Source organism: Apodemus sylvaticus, chromosome X (assembly GCF_947179515.1).
Source record: "Apodemus sylvaticus chromosome X, mApoSyl1.1, whole genome shotgun sequence".
NCBI lineage: Eukaryota > Metazoa > Chordata > Mammalia > Rodentia > Muridae > Apodemus > Apodemus sylvaticus.
The window spans coordinates 116,751,123-116,774,561 of record NC_067495.1 but is presented as its reverse complement, the minus strand read 5'-3'; the positions used below and the strand labels follow the sequence as shown (position 1 = coordinate 116,774,561).

At 45.2% G+C, this 23,439-nt stretch overlaps 1 protein-coding gene and 1 non-coding gene across 2 annotated transcripts; both read left to right on the top strand.

Annotated features, from left to right (window-relative positions):
- The first annotated feature begins 4,324 nt into the window (after positions 1–4,324).
- Positions 4,325–7,348, top strand: Rpl39 (ribosomal protein L39). The gene is made up of 3 exons (XM_052171469.1): positions 4,325–4,441; positions 5,253–5,356; positions 7,150–7,348. The coding sequence occupies exons 1-3, from the start codon at positions 4,439–4,441 to the stop codon at positions 7,196–7,198; spliced, it is 156 nt and encodes a 51-aa protein (XP_052027429.1). The 5' UTR covers positions 4,325–4,438; the 3' UTR covers positions 7,199–7,348.
- LOC127675890 (small nucleolar RNA SNORA69) lies at positions 6,666–6,796 on the top strand. Its single transcript, XR_007975571.1, has one exon. It is a non-coding gene; the product is annotated as a small nucleolar RNA SNORA69 (small nucleolar RNA).
- Positions 7,349–23,439: the final 16,091 nt, after the last annotated feature.

Genomic DNA, 23,439 nt, shown 5'->3' with positions numbered 1-23,439 from the left:
TCTTTTACTGTAAGAACCAAAATGAAGATGGGTGCAGTACTTTACACCTGCAGTGCCAGCACTCAGAGGGTCACAGGCCAAGGTGGGAATATTGATCTATTGATCTGAGTTCGAAGTCATCCTAGGCTATATAGTAGACTCTAGGCTAGCCTGAACTACAATGTGAGACTCTGTCCCAAACAACAAAATGTCTGCCCAGCACTCTTGAGCTTGGCTTCCTTCCTGCCAGCCCCACCTGATGGGCATCAGCTGCCCATCACTAATAGCTTAGCTTATAGCTTTGTATTTCTTCAGCTTTATTAAGAAATAGTTTTATTCTTTGGCCATGTCATACATGGATGCAATGTACCTTTTAAAATTCCTTTCATTCATTTCCTGTGTCTGCGCATTTGTCTGCATGTGTTTATGTACACCACATGGGTGCCTAGCGCTAGCAGGAGTCCCAGCTTGTGAAACTGGAATCACAGACAGTTGTGAACTGCTATGTAGGTGCTGGGAACTGACATGGGATCTCTGCAGGAGCAGCAAGTGCTCTGAACCACTAATGTCTCTCCCCCCCCCCCCCACCCGTGCAATGCCAGTATAGCTTGCTCCCATCCACTGTCCTCAGCTTTTAGAAGCCAGGTCCTCAAAGTAGGTAGAAGAGCCAGTGGGGGGAAAAAAAAACGATTGAAAGAGACTCATCTGAAACGGAGAAAGTGCCTCCAAGGAAGGGAGAGGCTCAGTGCGCCCCTGCTTGAGAGAGGTTAAGGGACACAGAGGGATGGAACTGGCCCTGGATTTGGCAGGGTTTAGGCAGACGGAAGCTGTGTTGTAGTGTAGAGTGAACAGCACATGTAGACATGGGGCAAACAGAAGACATTTGAACTCAAGAAATATCTAGAAACTCATCTGATTTTAGATGGCTGTTGAGCCACTGCTAAAAAGAATTAAGTAGGGACAGAAATAGAGCTAGAGCCTAGTGTGAATGTATTCTAACATTCCTACACACACACACACACACACACACACACACACACACACACACACACGGAATAGCCATAGAGTGGAAGTAAAACCTACTATTCTGGTGCTACTTAATCTAAACGAATGTTTCAAGAAGTAATGGCCCTGGGTCAGGTGACACAAACCTAGAATCACAGCACCTGGCAGAAAGAAACGAGGATCAAGAGTTCAAGGCTACTCTTGGCTACAGACTAAGTTTGAGGCCAGCCTGGGCTATAATGAGACTCTACATCAACACTTAAACAGTAGTAGTGGACTAGGCTGTGGATAAGCCTGGACGGCAGAGCAAGAAGCCTTGGAGTCACACTGCAGTATTTCCAGTGGGTCAGCATTGGAAAGAAAGGGGCATGGCCAGTGGGGTTGGATGCTAGAGAACATGCAACTATAATGCTTGAAGAGACTCACAGGCATGGTGACTTCGAGACCATTAATGACCTGGGATTGCGGGAAGTCATTAGGTTGACAATAGATTCAGTTAACATTTATAACTTTAAAGAAGTCTGGCCTTGAAATGAAACAGATAAGTGGTCTTGGAAAATGACCATTTCTTTCTTTCTTTCTTTCTTTCTTTCTTTCTTTCTTCTCTCTCTCTCTCTCTCTCTCTCTCTCTCTCTCTCTCTCTCTCTCTCTCTCTCTCTCTCTTTTGTTTTTTTGCATTTGGTTTTCTTGAGACAGGGTTTCTCTGTATAGCCCTGGCTGTCCTGGAACTCACTCTGTAGACCAGGCTGGCCTCGAACTCAGAAATCTGCCTCCCTCTGCCTCCCAGAGTGCTGGAATTACAGGTTTGCGCCACCACTGCCCGGCAAAAATAACCATTTCTAAGAAGTAATGAAGTATATTTAGGGGCTGGAGAGATGGCTCAGCAGTTAAGAGCACCCACCGACTGTTCTTTCAGAAGTCCTGAGTTCAATTCCCAACAACTACATGGAGGCTCACAACCATCTGGATTAGAATCTGATGCCCTCTTCTGGGGTGTCTGAAGACAGCTACAGTGTACTCACATACATAAAATAAATAAATCTTTTTTTAAAGAAGTATATTTAGAAGACATTCAAGAGAATGGATACCTGAGGGAATAAGTGTTGGCTTCTTGCAAAGGTGGCTAAAATACAAGTTGAGTTAGAGGTCAAGGGCTCTGGCCTTAGGGAAAAGGCTACTCTGGAACCATCAGTAATGAGCTAGCACTGTCTGCCTCCCTTCTGGCCTGTTAGCAGCTGAGTAAATGGGGCAGTTTTCCTGTCAGCACCTTCCTCTGGTCCTGTCCTGCTCGGGCACTTCCTCACCCCTTCAGATTTCTTCTATTCCTTCATTCGATTAGCAAGTGTCTACTATTCGCTGTGTGTGTTTGTCAGTCCCTAGGGACAAGGATGAAAAAGAAGACAATTCCTTGTCCTTGAATAACTCAGGATACATCGGTGACCACCAGAACTACCAGTGGGATTAATCTGAACTCTGTGCAATGTGAGAAGGGTGGTGGGTAGAGAAAATGGTTTGGGAGTCTCCGCCTGTGAGCTGCCTAATGGTGCTGAGGAAAATCCCTAAACTCCATCTATGGATGGAGACTACACGAGGACCCTCCCTCCTGCTAAGCGGTTGTTCAGTCTGTTGGGAACTGTTACCTTTTTCACAAAAGCTACCTTTTCTTTCTTTTACTTTCTTTTATCTTTGCTTTCTTGTAACTTTGTAAAGAGCTTTTGATTGTTGTTATCTTGTATCTGTGTGTGGCTCTGGAGGCTAGAGAGACATGCTCAGTCCTCTGGAGCAGGTGTTACAAGTGGCTATGAGCCACTCACTGTGGATGTCGGGAGTGGAACTTGGGGACCAGTTTAAGCCAGGCAGGCATCTTTAACCCCAGCACTCAGGAGGCAGAAGCAGGCAGATCTCTGTGAGTTCAAGGCCAACCCCTATTCTAAGACATCCAGAAGGTTGTAGAGAGACCCTGTCTTAACCACCCCCCAACCTTCTCCCAAATAGTAGAACCAATTTAGAAGCTCTGAGCCATTTCTCTAGACCTAATTTTATTTTTATTATATTTATTTAATGGAGCTGTGTGTGCATGATATAGTGTGTGGAGGTTTTAGGGATTGGTTTTCCAGTGTCAGGTTTAGTCAATGAGTCATCTCGCCCATCCCCCTTGTAAACCTCATTTTCCTTGCTCTTCTGTATTCTGTATCACCTTTATATATATATATATATATATATATATATATATATATATATATAGAGAGAGAGAGAGAGAGAGAGAGAGAGAGAGAGAGATCTTCTCTCTATGTAGCCCTGGCTGTCCTGGAACTCACTGTGTAGACCAGGCTGGCCTCACTCACATAGATCTGCCGCCTGAGTACTAAGAGTAAAGGCGTGTGTACCATGTTCCACCTCTGCTGCTATAAATCATAACTTCATGTTGTTTATAATAAACCTATAGGAGTCAAGCATGGTGGAATATTGTCTATAATGCTTGATACTCAAGAGACTGATGCAGAAGGATAACTAAGTTTTAGGCCAACTTGGGCTATATAGTGAGTTTGAAAGAAATCTTAAGAAAAAGATTTTTTTTTTAAGATTTATTTATTTTATATATGTGAGTACACTCACTGCCGCTGTTGCTGTTTTCACACACCAGAAGAGGGCATCAGAACTCATTACAGATGGTGGTGAGCCACCATGTGGTTGCTGGGATTTGATCTCAGGACGTCGTTCTCAGGTTGCTGGGAAGAGCAGTCAGTGCTCATTGCAGCTGAGCCATCTCTCTAGCTCCCCCTCCCTTTTAATTAAGTATTTTTAGGTACTTTTGCTTATGTATCCGTGTGTGTTTACATGGGGATGTGTACCTGCAAATCATCAGTGTAGGTGCTCCTGGAAGCCAGAGCTGGAGGGTTGTAAGCTGCCTGATCCGGGTGCTGTGAAGGGAACTTGGGTTCCCTACAAAAGTGCAGTTAGCCATTAAACAATGTCTGCAGCAGCTCCGCCTTCCTCCCTTCCAGCCGGCCTGAGAGTGCCTTTCCAGCCCTAAGGCCCGCCCCTCTCAAAGACGGGGCGGAAGTTGCAGCTCTCGGAAGTGACTGAGGCTTTTTCCCCGCCCTCCTCAGTGTTGGTCACGCCTACTTGTGTCCCGGGGTTTGCTAAGGGCTTTTACTTGGTTTCTTCTCAAAGGCCGCCCACCATGGACACAAAGACTGTACCCCGCAGGACTCGGATGATCACCTGAAGGAACATACATGGAAGCGGAGGCCTCGGAAACTCGTTTCCCATAAACCGGTGAGGGTTCCCACGGCGCCATGGGAAGGCAGGGGTGGAGCTAGGGCAGACATGGCGAGTCAGCCCCCTAAGCTCCGCCTCTAGCAGCGTCTTCTAATCGCGTTCTTCCGGCCTGGCCTTTCTCTTCGCCTTTCCTCCGCCATCGTGCGCGCTACCCCTGGTTCGGCTTCTCGCCATGGTAAGACTATCGGCCACCATCTGGTCCTGGGCGGCTCTCCTGAGGCCGGAGACCGCTGTGCCTTTGTGGTGGACGTGCGCAGCATGGAGGGCTGGGTGCATTTTTCAGGGTTTTAGTGCTTTGGGAGCTAGGTCACCACATATCAGACCCCAAGCGCGACATGAAATTATCAAGTCCTTTTACCCTTGCAGGATCAGGCATCACTCCTTGGAACTGTCTGCTAACAGCGCATCAGTCATTGCTTACTGACAGATTATGCTTATTGGCGTCTATGTACAAAGCGGGATTAGTATCTGAATTTGTTAAAACCTACAACTGGTCGGGGGGGGGGGGACGAGTGCACTTTGCTCTCGTTGTCTCTATCTTTTTATGTAGTGATGTTTGCCTAATGAGTGTCAAGGGCTTCATAGTCGTAAGTTACCCAGCAATGTCACTTAAAGGTAGATATGACTTTTAAAAAGTACAGTAAAAAACGGATCGTCCAAGATTTGACCTAAAGCCATCCTCGTTTCAGTAAGTCAGTTTCTTCTACTCTAGCTATTCCGTGTTTGATCACCTGGAGCACAGCAGACAGCCAATTTGTAGGTCAAACAGGACATGGACTTAAAAACCTGGCATTGTAATTATCTGAGACATGTTTAAGCCATGAACGCTCTTCCAGAGAAATGATGGGGTTAAAAGGACTTCGTGATTCGAGGTTGGGGAGCTTTTCCTGGGTGTATGTTCTCTGGGCCTGATGTTGGTGGGAATTTGTGACTGAATCAAAAGAATAGGTTCTGGTGTCACTAAACTGGTTGCATCCTCTTCGTAGTCTTCTCACAAGACTTTCAGAATCAAGCGATTCCTGGCCAAGAAACAAAAGCAAAACCGTCCTATTCCTCAATGGATCAGGATGAAAACTGGTAACAAAATCAGGTAAGGCTTCCATTGTCCTGCTTGGAAATCGTTAACGTTTTACATGACTTTGGGTATGTGGATACACAGTTGCAAAGTCTGATACATCCAAGTCAACCTCTGCTTATTGTGCCGTGGAGTCCGTTTCGTTTTTCTTTTTGTGTGAATGGGTGCAGGTAGTTGGGGACAGTTTGAGGAGTTGCTAATCTCCACTCACGAAGTGGGTCCTGAGGATTCGGGTCATGGGGCTTCTTGGTAGTGGCATTAGCTTGCTTAGCCCCTAAAATCCCCCCACAAACCTTTTGTGAATGTTTCATAGGGTTCTATGTGGTCTCAGGTAGGCTCCGAGGCAGACCTTTCTCACTTCCTAATTTCCCTAGGAAGGCTTAAGGAGATTTGCCTGGCAAGCAGGAGATTGTTCTGCTTCAGAACTTTGTGAGGATTGATAGGGATTGAACCCAGGGTCTCCCCCACACAAGGGAAATGCCTTCCTGAGTTTTTTCTGTTGTGTGGGGTCAGAGGACAGTTGGTGGGATTTGTTTTTCCCAAAGTGCTGGGATTAAAGATAAGCACTGCCTGGTTTTGGGATTAATAAAAATCTGGGTGTGGATCTGCTCCTGCAGGGTAGTGGTGGCGCACGCCTTTAATCCCAGCACTAGGGAGGCAGAGGCAGGCGGATTTCTGAGTTCCAGGACAGCCAGGGCTACACAGGGAAACCCTTTCTCAAAAAAACAAAAGTAATGATGAGGAGGAGGCTCCTTGTTCTTAATTTAGTCACTTAAAACTTGATAAGCAATAACCCACTCTGGCCTTACATTCAAGTTAATTGCTACCTCCTGTCTCCTGGTATGGTAGATGGTATGTGCTGCCCATTTAATTAATTTATTTATATACACACATTTATTTAGAAACTTTAATTGCAGTCAGAACTAGACTTTCAAACTTGGGTCTTGCCCCCATACAATGCTAAGTAAGGAGCGCTTTGAAGTAGTAGGCAACGGACTTTTATATATGCTTGGTTGCATAGTCTTGCATTTTGAAACAGTCTTGTTCAGCCCAGGCTGGTTAATCTGCTCCTACCTCCCAATTGCTGAGATACCGGTGTGTGTGTGTGCCAACATTTTAAGTTCACTTTACATAGGACTATATCTAACAAGAGTGGGGACTGGTTAATATCTGGATTATGGGGGATTATATCCTGTAACCCATAAAATTGCCTGTTTTCTGGCTTGTTGATGGGGGCTAGGGTTTGAGTCAGGGCCTCCTGCCTAACTAAGCAAGTGCTGTGTCACCACCCAACTTACTCTTCCAACTTTGAAAACTGAATGTAAAAGCAGGTAGCAATTACAGTGCTTCATTTGTGGGAGTACTGCCATTATCCTGCTGAAAGAAAAGCCATGTTGATTGTTTCTGGTTTTTACCTTTCTTGGTAAAAATCATGACACTTTAACATGGACAGTTCAGGGACTAGCTCTGTGATCTGGAGTTGCTTTCTCCTACCTTAATGTGAATTCTAGTTTGTTCCCACTTGTAATTCCCAGCCATGGTGTGTGTGTTGTTTTAAGCTAAGTTGTCCCAGCTCGGACATCCCTGAAATGGACGACTAAACCCAGGGCCCTGCACATGTGTGTAACATTTATTTATTTTGGAGATAGTCTTGCTGTGTAGTCTGGCTGCCTGGAACTGAAGACCCAGCCTGCAAATGATCTTGCAAGTCCTTTAAATATCCTGTTCCTCTGAAAGACTGAGTCTGCTATAGGAGCAGGGTTATTGTGACCAACTCACCTTGTAACTGGTGACTTCTCTTTGTACAGGTACAACTCTAAGAGAAGACACTGGAGGAGAACGAAGCTGGGTCTGTAAGGATTCACGCAATGGCAAGACTGAGGGTTGATACTGAATTGTGGCCATCGATCAATCCTACCAGATGGAGTTCAACATTTTTAACCTGGAGATTTGCTTGTGTCTTAAATTAGGGTGTTTGTCCAGTAATAAAACTTAGAACCTTCCAAACTGCTGTTCTGGTTTATTAAGTACTTAATTTCCCCTTCCCCTATAAGACCTAATAAGGCTTCTTCTGTGGGGTAAAGTATTGTCTAGGAGCTAGAGATTACTCAGAAATTAAGAGTGCTTAGTGTTCTTACAGAAGTCCTGGTTTGGGATCCTAATGCTCATAAGCTTACAACAGTTTGTTTTTGTTTTAAACCTGTAAACACCCCAAGGGATCCAAGGCCTCTGGTTTCTCAAGTTATATACACACAGGCACAAATAATTTTAAGATAAGCATTTATAGCCAGGTATGTGATGGCACATACCTTTTATCCCAGCATTCCAGGGGCAGGGACATATAGATCTGTGAGTTTAAGGCTAGCCTGATTTCTAGGACAGCCAGGGCTGCATAAAATTTAAAGAGGAAGATGGGACAGCATCTGAACCTGAGAGGTTAAATGACAGGGCCAAATGACAAAGGTTTAGCAGCTTTCTCTAGGGACCTTGAATGGATGACAGAAATGAAAGGTGTGGCATGAGATCCTTTGGCCTGGAGAAGGCCACCGCAGAAGGGTGGTTGAGAGTTACCTGGAATTGAAGTCAGCTGGAAGCTTCTGGGGGAAGAGGCACACGCATGCTCTTAAATGGTTTATAAAATAGTAACTGGCCTGGAACTGTAGGCCAGGGTAGCCTGGAGCTCATAAAGACCTGCCTCTGCTTTCTGAGGCTGGAAGTGTGTGTCACTTCACCCAACCTGCTGTAGGGCGTGGGCAGAATAAAAAATTTGGGGGTTTAGTTCTCTACCCCCAGCATTATGGAACATGTTGAATAAGGTACAGCCACCAAGGATAGTAGGGAGAAGGCTGATCCAAGCCAACTCAAAAAGATGAGAAGATACTGCCGCCTTCCCATTCCAGGGTTCTAACAAGAGTTAATTGCCTTACAAAGGAAGCAGGAGAAAAATCCTTGGGTGTTTGTAGTCAGGACAGAGTTGCATTCCAGCTCTATCTCTGAAACAGTTGTTGCAATTTGCTGTAAGGGAATAAATTAAAATCCCCTGGGTGTGATGCTTCACACCGGCAACCCTAACTCAGAGGCTTGAGGTAAAACTGCCAGCAGCTCAAGGCCAGCCTAGACTAAAAAGTGAGGTCCATTTCAGAGTAAGATATGCTCAGTTGGTAGCTAGCCCTGCATAATGCCAGGACCTGTGGTGCAGTACCTGCGCTTGGGAGGCCAGAGGAGGATAACCAGAAGTACAAGGCCAGCCTGGGCTACATCATAAACAAGACTTTTACAAGTCTATATGAAGGACCCATTCTTTTAAAAAATTTAAATGGTTCTTTCATATGTCTGTGCATGCGTGTGTACTATGTGCAATGGCCAGGCGCACTCAGCATCAGAGCCCCTGGAACTGGTGAGAGTGGGTGTGAGCTGCCTGGTGTGGGTCCTGGGGGACTGAATCCAGATCTCTGTAAACGTACCAAGGGCCGTTACCACTCAGTCACTCCAGCCCCTCTATTTTTAATTAGGTATATGCATGTGTCTGAGTGGATATGTGAATATGCCCGAGGGAAGCAGAAGACACTATTGGATCCTCCATTGCTGGAGTTAAAGGTGTTTGTGGGCTACTGGCCACTGCTGGGAGCTGAACTAGTCCTCTGCAGGTACAGAATGCATGCAGTCTAACTGCTGAGCGGTCTTCTCGCCAGTCCCTGCGCAAGGCCAATGCTAACAGACAATTCTCGCACTTTACAGACGAGAATGAACCCTTATTCTTGTTCATGGCAGTTGTTTTATTGAGACAGTTTCATGTCTCCAGGGTGGCATAGAACTCATTGTATAGCTAAAAGCGGCCTTGAACTCCGTCCTGCCTTCAGCTTCCAAGTGCTGGGCCACAGGTGTGTGGCACCATGCCCAGTTTCTAACCACCCACTTTTAAAGTAACTGGATCATGCTAGGTAGCTGTTAGCAGGGTTTAAAATAAGAACCCTGTTGAATAGGGAGTACATTTTGTAAACTCTTGGAGATACTGGGTGGAGTTTTACTTCTTTATACTCTTTTTTTTTTCTGTTTTTTTTTTTTTTTTTTTTGGATTTGGTTTTTTTTTTTCGAGACATGGTTTCTCTGTATATCCCTGGCTGTCCTGGAACTCACTCTGTAGACCAGGCTGGCCTCGAACTCAGAAATCTACCTGCCTCTGCCTCCCAGAGTGCTGGGATTACAGGCGTGCGCCACCACCGCTCGGCATTTATACTTTGATGACATTCTCTTCAAGATTAGTTCTCTAAGAAACATCAACCCCCTAGCTACACAAAGCGTTAGTGAGTGAGCAGAGAGCCAGCCCCAAATGTGGTCTGCAAGGGCACCCCAGTCAATCCAGACTGTGCTGGCTCTGTGTTTGGATAAAGGGAGATAAAGGGATTAACCAAGAAAACTATTCTAACAAAGGCTGCAGTCCCGGCTGTTAGCTCTGGAGGGGTAATCCTTTCCCTGGGGATATTTGACATTGTCTGGAGACAGTTGTGGTTGGAAGGGGGGGGGTGCCTTTAACTGCAGGGGGGGTGCCTTTAACTGCAGATACCTTTTTTTGTTTGTTTGTATTTTGTTTTGTTTTTGTTTTTTGGATTTGGTTTTTTTGAGACAGGGTTTCTCTGTATAGCTCTGGCTGTCCTGGAACTCACTCTGTAGACCAGGCTGGGCTCGAACTCAGAAATCCGCCTGCCTCTGCCTCCCAAGTGCTGGGATTAAAGGCGTGTGCCACCAACGCCCGGCTAAGCAGATGGCTTTTAAACACGCTACGTCTTACCTGGGTTGGTCCTCAACAGTTATCCTGCCCCAAACGAATCCCATCCATGTCTGGGCTGAGAAAGCCTGGTCCCATAGCACTACCTGCCAACCGCCCGCCAGGCACGACTCTCAGCACCCTGCTTCTTTGATAGTACTCTGGGCTAGCTCACTCCTTGAAATGACTCAAAGCAAGCAGGACATGCCTCCAATGCCCTGTTTGCGAAGTTGGCTTCAACTGCATGGGTCTGCCCCTCACATTATCCGATGCTGTCCCCTCAAGTGGAAGTGCTCTTCCTCTTCACTTCTGACTCCAGACTGTTCGAGTGGCAGCTTACTTTATATACCCACAGAGAGTCTGTCCCTGAAGTTCCCGTCTCCCTCCCAGTCCAGTTTGGCTTACCTCTTCAACCAGCCCCTGGCTTTACATCACAGTTGTATTTGTAACCTTCCATGTGTGTTTGTTTCATTTTCACCAGATTATGAACTCAGCAGGGTAGACACACTGGGATGGCCTGCATACTGCTGTTTGTTCTCATATAGCGGCAACTAGTAGAAGCTGTGAGTTAGCCTCCCCGGTAACACAACGCAAGACCACCGTGCATGGTTGGAGTCTTTATGAGTAGTGTAGCTATGAACATTATTGGACATATCTTTTGCTCGACAAGTATACATATTTCATTATATGTGACCCCATATATTTCCTCATTTTTATATTTCCTAGGCTAAATAGATATGATATTGTGTTTTGTCACAAGGGAACAAATTAAATTTTGATGAGCAGTCATTTTTACTTTTAAAATATGGGTTTGTGTGTGTGTGTGTGTGTGTGTGTGGTATATGACAGGGTGCTGGTGCCCACAGAGGCCAGAAGAGAGTGTCAGATCCCATCTGACTGAGAGAGATGCTGAGAAACAAACTTGGGTCCCCTGGAGAAGCCACAAACATTCTTTTTATTTTTATTTAGTTTTTGAGGCAGGATCTCTACATAGCCATGGCTATCTCAGGAACAAACAAACAAACAAACAAAAAACAGGATTGAAATGGAAACTTCTAGTTTCTTTGGAAAGTTAGTTATGTCAAATGATGTTTTGCTTGGACACATAGGTGAAAAGATGTTTTGCTATGGAAACACGTGAAAAGATGTTTTGCTATGGAAACACGTGAAAAGATGCGTGATGTTTAGAAGGAATATAAATATGACCGCACAGACAGTGGGAGTTTGAGCATTGGTTTGCCTTGCTCCGCCTCACTGGTCTTCACTGAGAACTGAGGACATGCACGTATTGGCTCACCTTACATTGTGTTGTTGAACTTCACTTGTGATTTCATAGAGAGAAACTCGCCAAAGAACTTCTTGTGAGGTTCCCGCGGCTTCTTGCTGACTCTGATGACCAGGCCAGTTGTCGAGCCTCGCGGTTTGTTCTCGATGAAACTGCCCTTGCTGATTAGTGTGTGGTGTCTGCCGAGCAGGCTGGACTGAGAACTACAAAGATTGAAGTCGCCCCCAAAGAACTATTTCTAAAGAGATCTATTTCCCCCGTACCCCAGGACTCTTTCTTTTTGAGCCCTTATTAAAGTATGCTGACAAAAATATATACCAACACAGTATATTGAAGGTAACTTTCAGAGATAGAAGGCAGTCACTTATAAGACATGCAATGCACTCCTTTAGTTACAGCACTCAGGAGGCAGAGGTAGGCAGATCTCTGAGTTTAAGGAGAGTAAATTTCAGGCCAGCCAAGGCTGTACATAGAGAGACCTTATGTTGTAACTTCTTAAACCTTTACTCATTTGATAAAGATAAAATGATTAAAGATAAAGATGGAATAAGAGGGATGGGTGAGATATTGTAGATGTCTTTGAGGCATGGCGTGGCTATTGTACTCGTTAGTTTCTGATTTTAGACAAGGTCTCTCTATAGGGTCCTGTTGTCCTAGAGCTTGATATATAGACTAGGTTGACCTTGAACTCACAAAGATTCTCCAGGCTTTGCCCCCTGAAGTGCTAGAATTAAAGACTTGGATGACTACGCCCTGCTCATTTGTACATGGAAGTAGCTGTGATAGCTTCCTAAGATAAGACCAGCACAAGTTTGGGCTTATCAACATTCCATCACAGAATGGGAGGAGCTTATGAGGGCCAGCCACTCCCTGAAGATCGATTCATAGTTAAAGTTTGCTAGAAGGAGAGTTTTTCTTCTGTGATCCTGTAAGGAACACTAATTAAACTCATTGGGTCATCAATCTAAAAAAAAAGTAGCCGGGCGGGCAGTGGTGGCACACACCTGTAATCCCAGCACTCTGGGAGGGAAAGGCAGGCGGATTTCTGAGTTCGAGGCCAGCCTGGTCTACAGCTAGGGCTACACAGAGAAACCTTATCTGGGGGGGGGGGGGAACAAATCAAAATAAAAAGTAACGAAAAGACGTGTAGAAGAGGAAAGCATGAGCTAGAAAGGAATGAGAGGGTAATGAGGGTATGATAAAAAATACATTATATACACATATAAAAATGTCACAACGAGGGCTGGGTGGTGGTGGCGCACGCCTTTAATCCCAGCGCTTGGGAGGCAGAGGCAGGTGGATTTCTGAGTTCGAGGCCAGCCTGATCTACAGAGTGAGTTCCAGGACAGTCAGGGCTACACAGAGACACCCTGTTTCGCAAAACTAAACAAAACAAAACGAAAAGAAAATGCCAGAACAATATCCATCACTATGTATAATTAATACGTACTGCTAAAATGGTGTCGAAGAGATGGCTTATGGTTTGGAGGACAGGACGTACTGCTCTTTCAGAGGACCTAAGTTCAGTTCCCGGGCCCCACTTCAGTTGGCTCATGACTATCTGTAACTCCAGGGCTAGTGGATCTTCCATTACCTTCTAGCTTCAGCGGGTGCCCATGCCTGTGTGATGGCTGTAAACTCAAGCAGACACGCGCATGCGCAAAAGTAAAAATAAAATAAACCTTTCAGGAAAAAGTTGTTTTAGGGGAAAAAAAGGGAAAGATTCAGCTAGGCTTCCAGAAGAAGCCTAACCAGGTCTTCAAAGCCACTGAAAAAAATCAAGCAGGACGCCCCCTCTCTCTCTAGGCTTGATTCTTTCTGCATGGAGGATGCACTTCCTCCACTTTCCCCAAGACAAAACCAAACATGAAATCCTTTCTAGCTCTGGGTCATGTGAGAAGCAGAAATGGACTGAAACCACTAAGTCCCAAAAGCCAGATTTTGAGAGGAAAAAACTCCATTGGCCCAAGTTGGGTTTCATCTCAAGTTGGGTGAAGGAGCAGGCCTGTATGTATGATCTTGCCTCTAAATAGGCTGGCTGGCTTGGGCTCAGCAGGCCTGGGCAAGGGCCTCTGTTCCAAGACACTTGTGTGCTGGCCATGCATCTTCCCTCTCTGGTCCTTTGTCACTGGCTGTTTGCTTTAGTTCTCTTTCTGCTTCCTTCCTTCCTTTCTTTTTTATTTTTATTTTGTTGTTTTTTTTTCGAGACAGGGTTTCTCTGTGTAGCCCAGGCTGTCCTGGAACTCACTCTGTAGACCAGGCTGGCCTCAAACTGAGAAATCCGCCTGCCTCTGCCTCCCAAGTGCTGGGATTACAGGCGTATGCCACCACCGCCCGGCCTCTTTCTGCTTTCTACAGTCATTTATGTTGACATTTACTTTAAGTCTGGGTATTTCAGAGACCCTGAGGATACTGACATATGGGGAAAATGCTGTATAGAATAAAAATGGAATCAATTCTAATACAAGTTCGTTTATAGATTATGAGATTTAAAGAAAACATGCCCTCTAAGAATTTATATTACATTTATTTATTTCATGGTGTATGTGTCTCTGTCTCAGTCTGTCTCTGTCTCTGTCTCTGTCTCTCTGTCTCTCTCTCTGTCTCTGTCTCTCTCTCTCTCTCTCTCTCTCTCTCTCTCTCTCTGTGTGTGTGTGTGTGTGTGTGTGTGTGTGTATGTATGTAATATGTGATATGCCAGGACGCACATATGGAGGAGAGGAAACCTGCAGGAATGTGTTCTCTAGCATACGGACTCCAGTGATGGAAACATTGCCGGGCTTGGCAGCAAGTGCCTAAAGCTCTCGTGCCATCTTTGATTTGGACTAGTGAGGAGTCAAAACTGACCCTGACATGGAGACACATGCCTGCAATTTCAGCACTTGGGAGGTAGAGGCTGGAGGAAGAGGGTGAAGAGTTCAAGGCCAGCCCTAGCTGCATTAAAAAAAAATCCATAAAAACAGAAAACCAAAAATGAAAAAGGGTGAACACTGGAATTAAATGTTACCTCTCTTCAGAGGCTCAGAATGAGTCTCAAGTTGTCATCTGAGCTGCTGCCTCAAGAGGGAGCCTTTGTAACGCTTTTCTGCAATGGCCTGATCTCTGTTTCTCTTGAGTTCTCCGAGTCTAAATAGCACAGTGTGTGTGTGTTTGTGTGTGTGTGTGTGTGTGTGTGTGTGTGTGTGAAAGAGAGAGAGATATACATGCAGAAAAGTACCTGTATCTATATAAATATATAAATAAATCTTTAAAATATTGAATACAATTTTAAAAAATAAAGGAGAGAACAATTAAGAAAGACACAGGACACAGCCTCTGGCCTCCCCACTCTAAGGCACACACACACATGTGAACTTCATATGTACACATCCACCCTACACATACACAGACAAAAAGAATAAAGCAGTCTTAGGATCATAGAGGAATATGGATGTAGGGTAGATGGGCATTCCATCTGCCTCTTCTTCCTCCTCCTCTTCCTTCTTTTGATGCTGGGGATGGAATCCAGAACCACTGTGTGTACAAGCACTCTAACTGAGCCCCTCTTCCTACTGTCTGTATCTCCTGCTTTCAGGTGTCACCGTAAGTGAAGCCAACCTCTCTGGCTCCGATCTTCCCCCCTCTTTCTCTCTCATCCTTTTTTCTCTGCCTCCTTCACTCTCCAAACCGTGTGTGTGTGTGTGTGTGTGTGTGTGTGTGTGTGTGTGTGTGCGCCTGGCCTTGAACACCTAGTCTTCCTGCCTTCACCTCCAAGTGCTAGGATTTCAAGTAGCCACTATTCCTAGCTAAAACCGAGTTCTTTTGATCAGTTTTACAATAAGTAAAACACATTGAGAGTGGGAGTGTAGCTCTGCTGGTAAAGTGCTTGCCTAGCATGCATGCGGTGGTGGGATCCATTTTCAGCGCTACAGAAACTGGGCATGGTGATATACATCTCTAATGCCAACACTTACTTACTTTCTTTCTTTCTTTCTTTCTTTCTTTCTTTCCTCCTTCCTTCCTTCCTTCCTTCCTTTCTTTCTTTTTTTCTTTTTTGGTTTTCTGAGACAGGGTTTCTCTGTGTAGCCCTCATTGTCTTGGAACTCACTCTATAGACCAGGCTGGCCTCGAACTCAGAAATCTACCTGCCTATGCCTCCCAAATGCTGGGATTACAGGCGTGTGCTATCACTAGGCCAACACTTTCGAGGCAAACACAGAGGGATCAGGAATTCAAGGCTACCCTTGGCTAGGTAGGAAGTTCAAAGCTAATTTGAATTACATGAGACCTTAACCACAAAACAATGCATACATACATACATGTATGTATACACACACACACACACACACACACACACACACGCACATTGGAGTGGTGGTTGTAGTGGTACACACCTTTAATCTCAGGATTTGAGAGACAGAGACAGGCAGATCTCTGTGATTTTGAGGCTAGCCTGGTCTACACAGTGAGTTCCAGGCTAGCCAGAGACATACAGTGAGACTGTCTAATATGTGTGTGTGTTTAATAGAAATAGATCTATTAAAACTGGGCATGGCTGTGTCCACAGGACACAGCCTTAGGAGATGGAAGCGGAAGGATCAGGAGATGGAAGCGGAAGGATCAGGAGTTCAAAGCCAAACTCAGATACATATTGAGACCAGCCTGGGCCACAGGAGCTCCTGACTCAAAATAATAAACCAATGGCTGGTCAATCGATAAATGTTAGTGATTGGTCTTTAGAAGTTCCTACAAGGTGGTAAACAATCATTTTCTGATTGAACTTGGGGCTGGCTCCACAGAGGGAATTGATGGCAAATAGTGTAAAAAGCCCATAGATGCTCAAGCCATTGGCTTTAGCAAGGAACCTAACTCCTATTGCATTGCTAAATGGGCATTGTATCAAATACATAAACATTTATGTATCTATCCATATCCAATGCTGCTGTCATCCTCGGTCAGATAATACAGAGACTCAACTGATCAAAGTAACCGAGTGCTCCATCCTAAATATATTAAGGTTCTGGGAATGTTGTGGGGAAAGGCAAGAAAGACCATCAGAGAGTGCTGTGAAATGCTGCCTTCTGACCATGGCATAACTGTCACACCCATGAACTCACAGCAGCAATAGGCCTCTGCACAAAATCTATACCCGAGGGGGCCCGTCATGGGTGGGGGTTGTAGGATCCCACCCGTCCCTGAGGCATTTGGGCAGTTAACAGCTGCTGCATAAGTAGGAGTCAGAGTCCTCTAGTGGTGGAGCTACTGATAAATTACCCTGCTTGAGTAAATAATCCACTCGTGCTATGCCAGCAAGAAAGTGTAATGAAATGCAGTGACACACACACACACACACACACACACACAGTAGTTGTGAAAGTAAGAGGGAAATTCTGGGGAAGACTAGATTCAGTGGGAGAGGGGAGGGCATGGAGGAGATAGTTGTATAAAATTTTAAATAAACAAATGACTCTTTTTTTGTTGTTTGTTCTTTCACAAAACAGGGTTTCTCTGTGTAGCCCTGGCTGTCCTGGAACTCACTCTGTAGACCAGGCTGGCCTCGAACTCACAGAAATCCACCTGCCTCTGCTTCCCAAGTGCTGGGATTAAAAGGCGTGCAGCACCACTGCCCAGCAACAAATGCATCCATCTTTAAAAAGACTTCCCACATTGTTCGTTTTCTTCTTTCTTTTTCCATTTCTTCCCTTGCTGTGAATGGGCTTTCCTGGAAAGAAGCTGTGATTGGTTAGAGGTGGTGTGGAGAGGTTGGAGTGTTGCCGGTCCAGACCCTAATTATATTCTATCTTGGGCCAGCTTTAGCCGCCTAAATAGACTTTCCTTTCCCACCTCTGGATCAGACCTAACAGAGAAAGAAAGACCTTTTGGGATGTAGGAACACAGCAGGTTTCCCGCATCCCCAAAGCTCACAGTGCCATCAAATAGCATCAGAGGCTTGTAGCAGAGGGTGTGTTCCAGCACCCTAACCACTGCAGTTTGTTCCATAATAAACTATTATTTTCATTCCTTCTTCTTTTGACAATATTCTTTTTTTTTTTGGATTTATTTTTTTGAGACAGAGTTTCTCTGTGTAGCCCTGGCTGTCCTGGAGCTCACTCTGTAGATCAGGCTGGCCTCAAACTCAGAAATCCACCTGCCTCTGCCTCCCAGAGTGCTGGGATTACAGGTATGTGCCACCACCACCCGGCTCGACAATATTCTTTTCCTTCATTTTCTCCCTTCCTTTAATGTTTTCGAGTTTTGTTTGTTTCTCTGTTTTGTTTTGTTTTGTTTTGTTGGGAATAGTTTCATTATGTACCCTGGCTGGCCTTGAACTCACAAAGATCTGTCTGCCTCTGCTTCCCGAGTGCTGGAATTAAAGGCATGCACCACCATACTTAGCCTTAATACTTTCTTAGGGAATTCTACTGTTTTTATGTGTTTTTGTGTGTGTGATGCATGTGAATGCAGGAGCATGTGATGTATGTGTGCACGAAGGAGCATGTTGTGTGTCTTACTTGATCACTGTATGTCGTATTCCCCTAAGACAGTCTCTCGCTGAAGGCTGAAGCTAGGCTGATGGCCAGTACCCCAGCTACCCTCCTGTCCCTGTCTTTGCCTTTCTCAGTGCCAGAGTCACAGTTACATCTATGAATACCCATGCTTCTCCTTTTTACTTGGGTGTTGGGAATCTGAACTCAGGTCTTCTTGATTGACTATCAAGAGCTCTTACTAATAGGTTATCTCTGCAGCTCTGGTAACACTGCAGCTTCTCCTTATATCTCTATTTAATACTTTTGTGTAATACATCATATTTCCATTTCATTGAAAAGAATGTATATTGTGCCCCACTAAGTTAATTCTGCAGCTTGAAAAGCATAGACATGCATGTGTTAGCATCTATGCCTATAAGTCTACCATCAGGGCAATGGTGGCGGGGGGATCAGGAATTCAAGGGGATCGGAAATTCAAGGCCATTCTTGACTGTACACTTAATTCAAGGACACTCTGAGCTCCATGAGCCCTTGTCTCAGAAACCAAACCAAACCAAACCCAAAACCAAAAGCAAAATAGGAAGAAAAAAAAAAAGGAAAACACAGATCTGCTTAAGGAGATTAGTTCATAAATATTTATGGTATTTTAAGTACCATGATAGAGAATACAGGGGCCAAGGGGACGGTCTGGAATGGATATACTATCATCATCATCACCATCACCATCACCATCACCATCACCATCACCACCACCACCACCACCACCATCACCATCAACCAAACAGGTCTCTCTTTACAGCACAGACCGGATAAAATTCAATATGTAGTCCAGGCTGGCCTGGAACTCAGCAATTTGCCTTCCTCTATGCTGGGATTACAGATCTGAGTCAGCTAAACTTCACATATTTTAAATTTTATAGTGTGGGGGCGATAGCTTGGCAGACTCTGAAACAGTTTATGTCCCTAGTATGTAGCTACAGAGTTTAACTTTCAGAGTGACATTCGTGCATGTTTGCAATATTTATATATCTGTATAGTTCAAATTTAATTTAGAACTCTCAGACTGGAAATGCTTTATACAAACAAACCCTTTGTGTGTGGAGAGAGAGCAGTTTGCTTGTAGCTTGAAGGCTGCTAGAGACAGGGTCTGCTGCTGCTGCTATCTATCTACTACTGCCTTGTGCTGCTCAAGGAAGAAAATATGCTGTTTATCTACCTCTGTGCAACAAACTGTTGCACAGCTCAAACCACAACAGCTCAGAATGAAGTTTTTTGTTTTGTTTTGTTTTTTGGTTTTTGGGGTTTTGTTTTTTCGAGACAGGGTTTCTCTGTATAGCCCTGGCTGTCCTGGAACTCACTCTGTACACCAGGCTGGCCTTGAACTCAGAAATCCACCTTCCTCTGCCTCCCAGAGTGCTGGGATTACAGGCATATGCCACCACCGCCTGGCTGAAGATTTTTTTTTGGGGGGGGGAGTCAGTGTGTGTGTGTGTGCGCGCACACACACAAAGAACTCAGGTTGACCTTGACTGTGTGCTTTTTTGGTTTGGGACAGTGAGGCTACCCAGCCTGCAGGATTCACTTCCACATATACAGTGGGCTGGATTTTTCTAGCCTTTTGTTTGTTTGCTTGCTTGCTTGTTTCTTTACAAGGCCTCTGATCCTCCTAGATTTCTCTCTGTGGCTTCGGTTTCCTGTCCCCTTGTGACCCTTGTGACTTTGCTGTTCAGGTGGCAACTGACTTGATTAAGTGTCCCAATAGGCAGGGACCAAAAGTAACCTGTTTTGGGAGACTTGGGCCTTGAGTCTAGAACTAGTGTCCTGGCTAGTCTTATGACAACTTAACATGTTTTCTGAAAGGAGCAAAGGAGCAAACCTTAATTGAGAAAATGTCACCATAAGACCTGGCTGTAAGGAATGATAGGGGAAGGCCCAGCCCATTGTGGGCGGTGCCATCCCTGGGCTGGTGGTCCTGAGTTGAGTAAGAAAGCAAGTCGTGGAGAACAAGCCAGTAACCAACACGTCCCCATGGCCTGTGCCTCAGCTCCTGCATCCCATTTCCTGCCATGTTGGAGTTCCTGGCCTGACTTCCTTCAATGATAAACAGCAATATGGAAGTGTAAGCCTAATGAACCCTTTCCTCCCCAACTTGCCTTTTGATTATGGTGTTTTGTTGCAGCAATAGAGACCCCAAGTAAGACAACTTGTCACTGTTTTATGGGCCTGGGAACCACAGAACACACAAGGCCCTGGGTTGAACTTGATTTAGAGCACTAGGAAATTATTTTTTGACAGGAAGAAACTATGAGGCAGGGTCCAGCCTTGGACTCAGTATATAGACAAGGATGACCATAAGCGTGTGATTCTCCAGCCCCACCTCCCAAGTTCTGGAATTACAGGTATGCACCACATCATAAAATAAACTGGGGATGCAGTTTGGGACATAGACCATTTGCTTAGCATGCACACAGCCCTGAGTTCCACCCCCAGCATCACAGACGCTGGCTCTGGTGGCACACATCTGTAACCCCAACACTCTGGAAGTGGAGGCACAAGGATCAGAAGTTCAAGGCTATTCTCAGATACATCATGAATTTGAGGCTAACCTGGGATATCTGAGATTCTGCCTCAAAAAAAAAAAAAAAGTAAAACCAGAAAATCACCAAAGAAGGAAGGAAGAGACACAAGGAGAGGGGGAGAGAGAAAAGAAAGGACATTGAAAAGAAAAATTGAGACCGAGTCTAGCTTAGCCTGCCACAAACAATCTGCCAACAACCTTGGGACTTTCAAGTTCTTCATTTGGTATGTTTTTTTTGAAAGGGTCTCACTATATGCTCTCAGTGGCCTCTAACCTGTAGTCCTCCTACCTTTGCCTCCAATGCCCTTGGATTACAGTTCCACACCACTGTGCCTGGCTAGTTTTCTTCTGTTCGAAGTGAGAAAATTGTCATTGATGCCTAAGCTCTAAGAATCATGAACCTGGAGACCACCTTTGTGACTCTGAGTACACACTTAATATTGTGTTTCTTAGAAACAGGCATGGTATAATCTCAGCACTCTGGAGGCTAAAACAGGTGAATCCTAAACATGGGACTGGTCTGGGTTACAGGCTGAAGGACAGGAGGGGACGAAAGGAGAGGAAAGAGAAAGCATCCTTCTATGGGATTTTTCAGAGGACTCAGACATGAGAAAAGAAGGCCAATAACTCACCACAAAACAGCTATGTAATTGAACTAGACAGCCGGTGGATCTAGAGTTAAAATCACCCACCCCCTGCTCCTATTTTCTCTTTCCAAACCTACCACAGATGACAAAGCTCATCTGGACTAGCACAGACAGACCATATTTTCATAGGCTCCTCATCTGGAAGATCAGAGGAGGTTGAAGACAGAACACAGTCTACCTCCTGTTGGGGCAGAGGAAACAGGCCGTGAGAAGGACCAGATAAAGGAAGGTTAGGAGACTTTGGGGAACCGAAAGTCACTCAGGGAATCAGGACTGCAGAAAAGGGATGACTTGGGGGGACGCTAGAGGAAGTAATAAAGAGGGGTGAGAGTCTGGGGAAATATCCAGGGCTAGGAAACGGGAGACTTCAGGTCTGGGGGAGCTTAGATTCTATCTATAGCCAAGAACAATATTTAAGGGTATGAAATCCTGCAGTGGCCTATAGTTCTTGGCTTTCAGAAATCCTTGAGGGGAGAGAGGTTAGCTAGATAGTGGTACCTTACTACCCCAATTTGACTGTGACCTGGTATCACGTTGTATACCTGTGTCACAGCCTGACACTCTGAACAGCCAGGTGAGGAGCTGTATGTATCATCCCAGCACTCAGGAGACTGCTGCTAGCCTGGGATACATAGGAAGATTCTATCTTAAAAGGAGATAATAATACACCCTACAAATAGGCACAATTATTGTGTGTGCGTGTCTCTTAAATTTTGGGGGTTTGGGGGGAGACAGCCAGATGGCTCAGCAGGCAGAGTGCTGTGCATGGCTGATGACCTGGAATCCACAGAAAGGTACAAGGAAAGAACTGGTTCCAGGAAGTTGTCCCCTGACCCCACACTCAAGTCATAGCACACGTGGCACTCGTAACACACGGAGCACACATAGCACACATCATCACATATCATGTACACATACACATAGGCACAGACACTAATACTAATACTAATACTAATACTCATTTAAGCATTTTTTCATTTGTTTGCTTGGGGTGGGGCCGGGTGGAGAGTACGTGCGGCATGCCCCTGAATGTCCCAGGAGAATTTGCAGACGCTGCTTCTCTTCCTCCACGGTGGGTCCTGAAGATGAAACTCAGCTTCTCTCTGCCCCCCTTCTCTCTTTCTCCTTTCTCACACAACTCTGCATTTATTTATCTATTTATGTCATAATAGTATATTTTGACCTTATTCTTTCCCCTCCCTCAACTCCTTCTAGATCGTACCCACTCAACATTCAATCAAAAACAAAAAAATGAAAATCAAAACAAAGGCCCAATAGACAAACAAAAAACAAAACAAAAAGCACACTTGAACACACACACACACACACACACACACACACACACACACACACACACACACACCATTGAGTTTGTTTTGTGTTGGGCAACTACACCTGAGCCTGAATGTAGGGGCCTGCCCAGGAGTGTTGGATGGATAGACCCAGTGGCTCTCAGTGGGAGAAAACTGATTTCCTCTCCCAGCAGGTATCCATTGCAAATAGCTCCTTGGTTGGGGATGAGAACTTTCTGTCTACTTCCCCTCCTCTCAGTGCTGGGATTTTGTCTGATTTGAACCTGTACGGGTCTTGTGTTTGGGGTCACAGTCTCTGTGAATTCATATGTGTATCAGCCCTGGGGAAAGGGAGGAGGAGGGAGGGAGAGAGGAATGAGGGAGAGGGAGGAGGGAGGGAGAGGAATGAGGGAGAGAGAGAGGAGGGAGGGAAGAAGGAGAGAGAGAGAGAGAGAGAGAGAGAGAGAGAGAGAGAGAGAGAGAGAGAGAGAGAGAAAGAGAAATGTGTTTTTGAGTGAAGGCCCTGAGACTTAGAATAATCTTCCTTAATCTTCCCACATCTACCTCCTGAGTGCTGTGATTACAGGTATTAGCAACCATGATTGACTAAAAGCAAAACAATTGAAACAATAAATAAATGTAGGAGAGGGAGACAAAGAGGAAACTGTGAACCATGGAGGTCACTGTGTGACCCACTGAGAACGTCATGACTGGGGCTGAGGCCGGCAGGCGTGGAGTAGTGAGTCACCAGAGACTGTGGTTCAGACGCTACTGGTGACGGTTTTGGGGCAGAGGTAGTGGAGATGGCTGAGATGGACAGACTTGTGACTGACTGCAGGGGAGGAGGAGAGGAAGGTGACAAAGACGAAGTTCACGTATCTGGTTTTCACAACAGAGTAAAGGTTTGTGTCACGTCCTAAGGTAAAGAATTATAGTGTTGAAAGAACAGGCCAGAAGATCAGTTTTTGTTACCAAGTTTGTAACCAAGTTAGATATGGTTGCAAGACACGCAAGAGACAGACTGAGACAGACAGGCTGTGGACTTGGGGAAGGGGATTATTTTA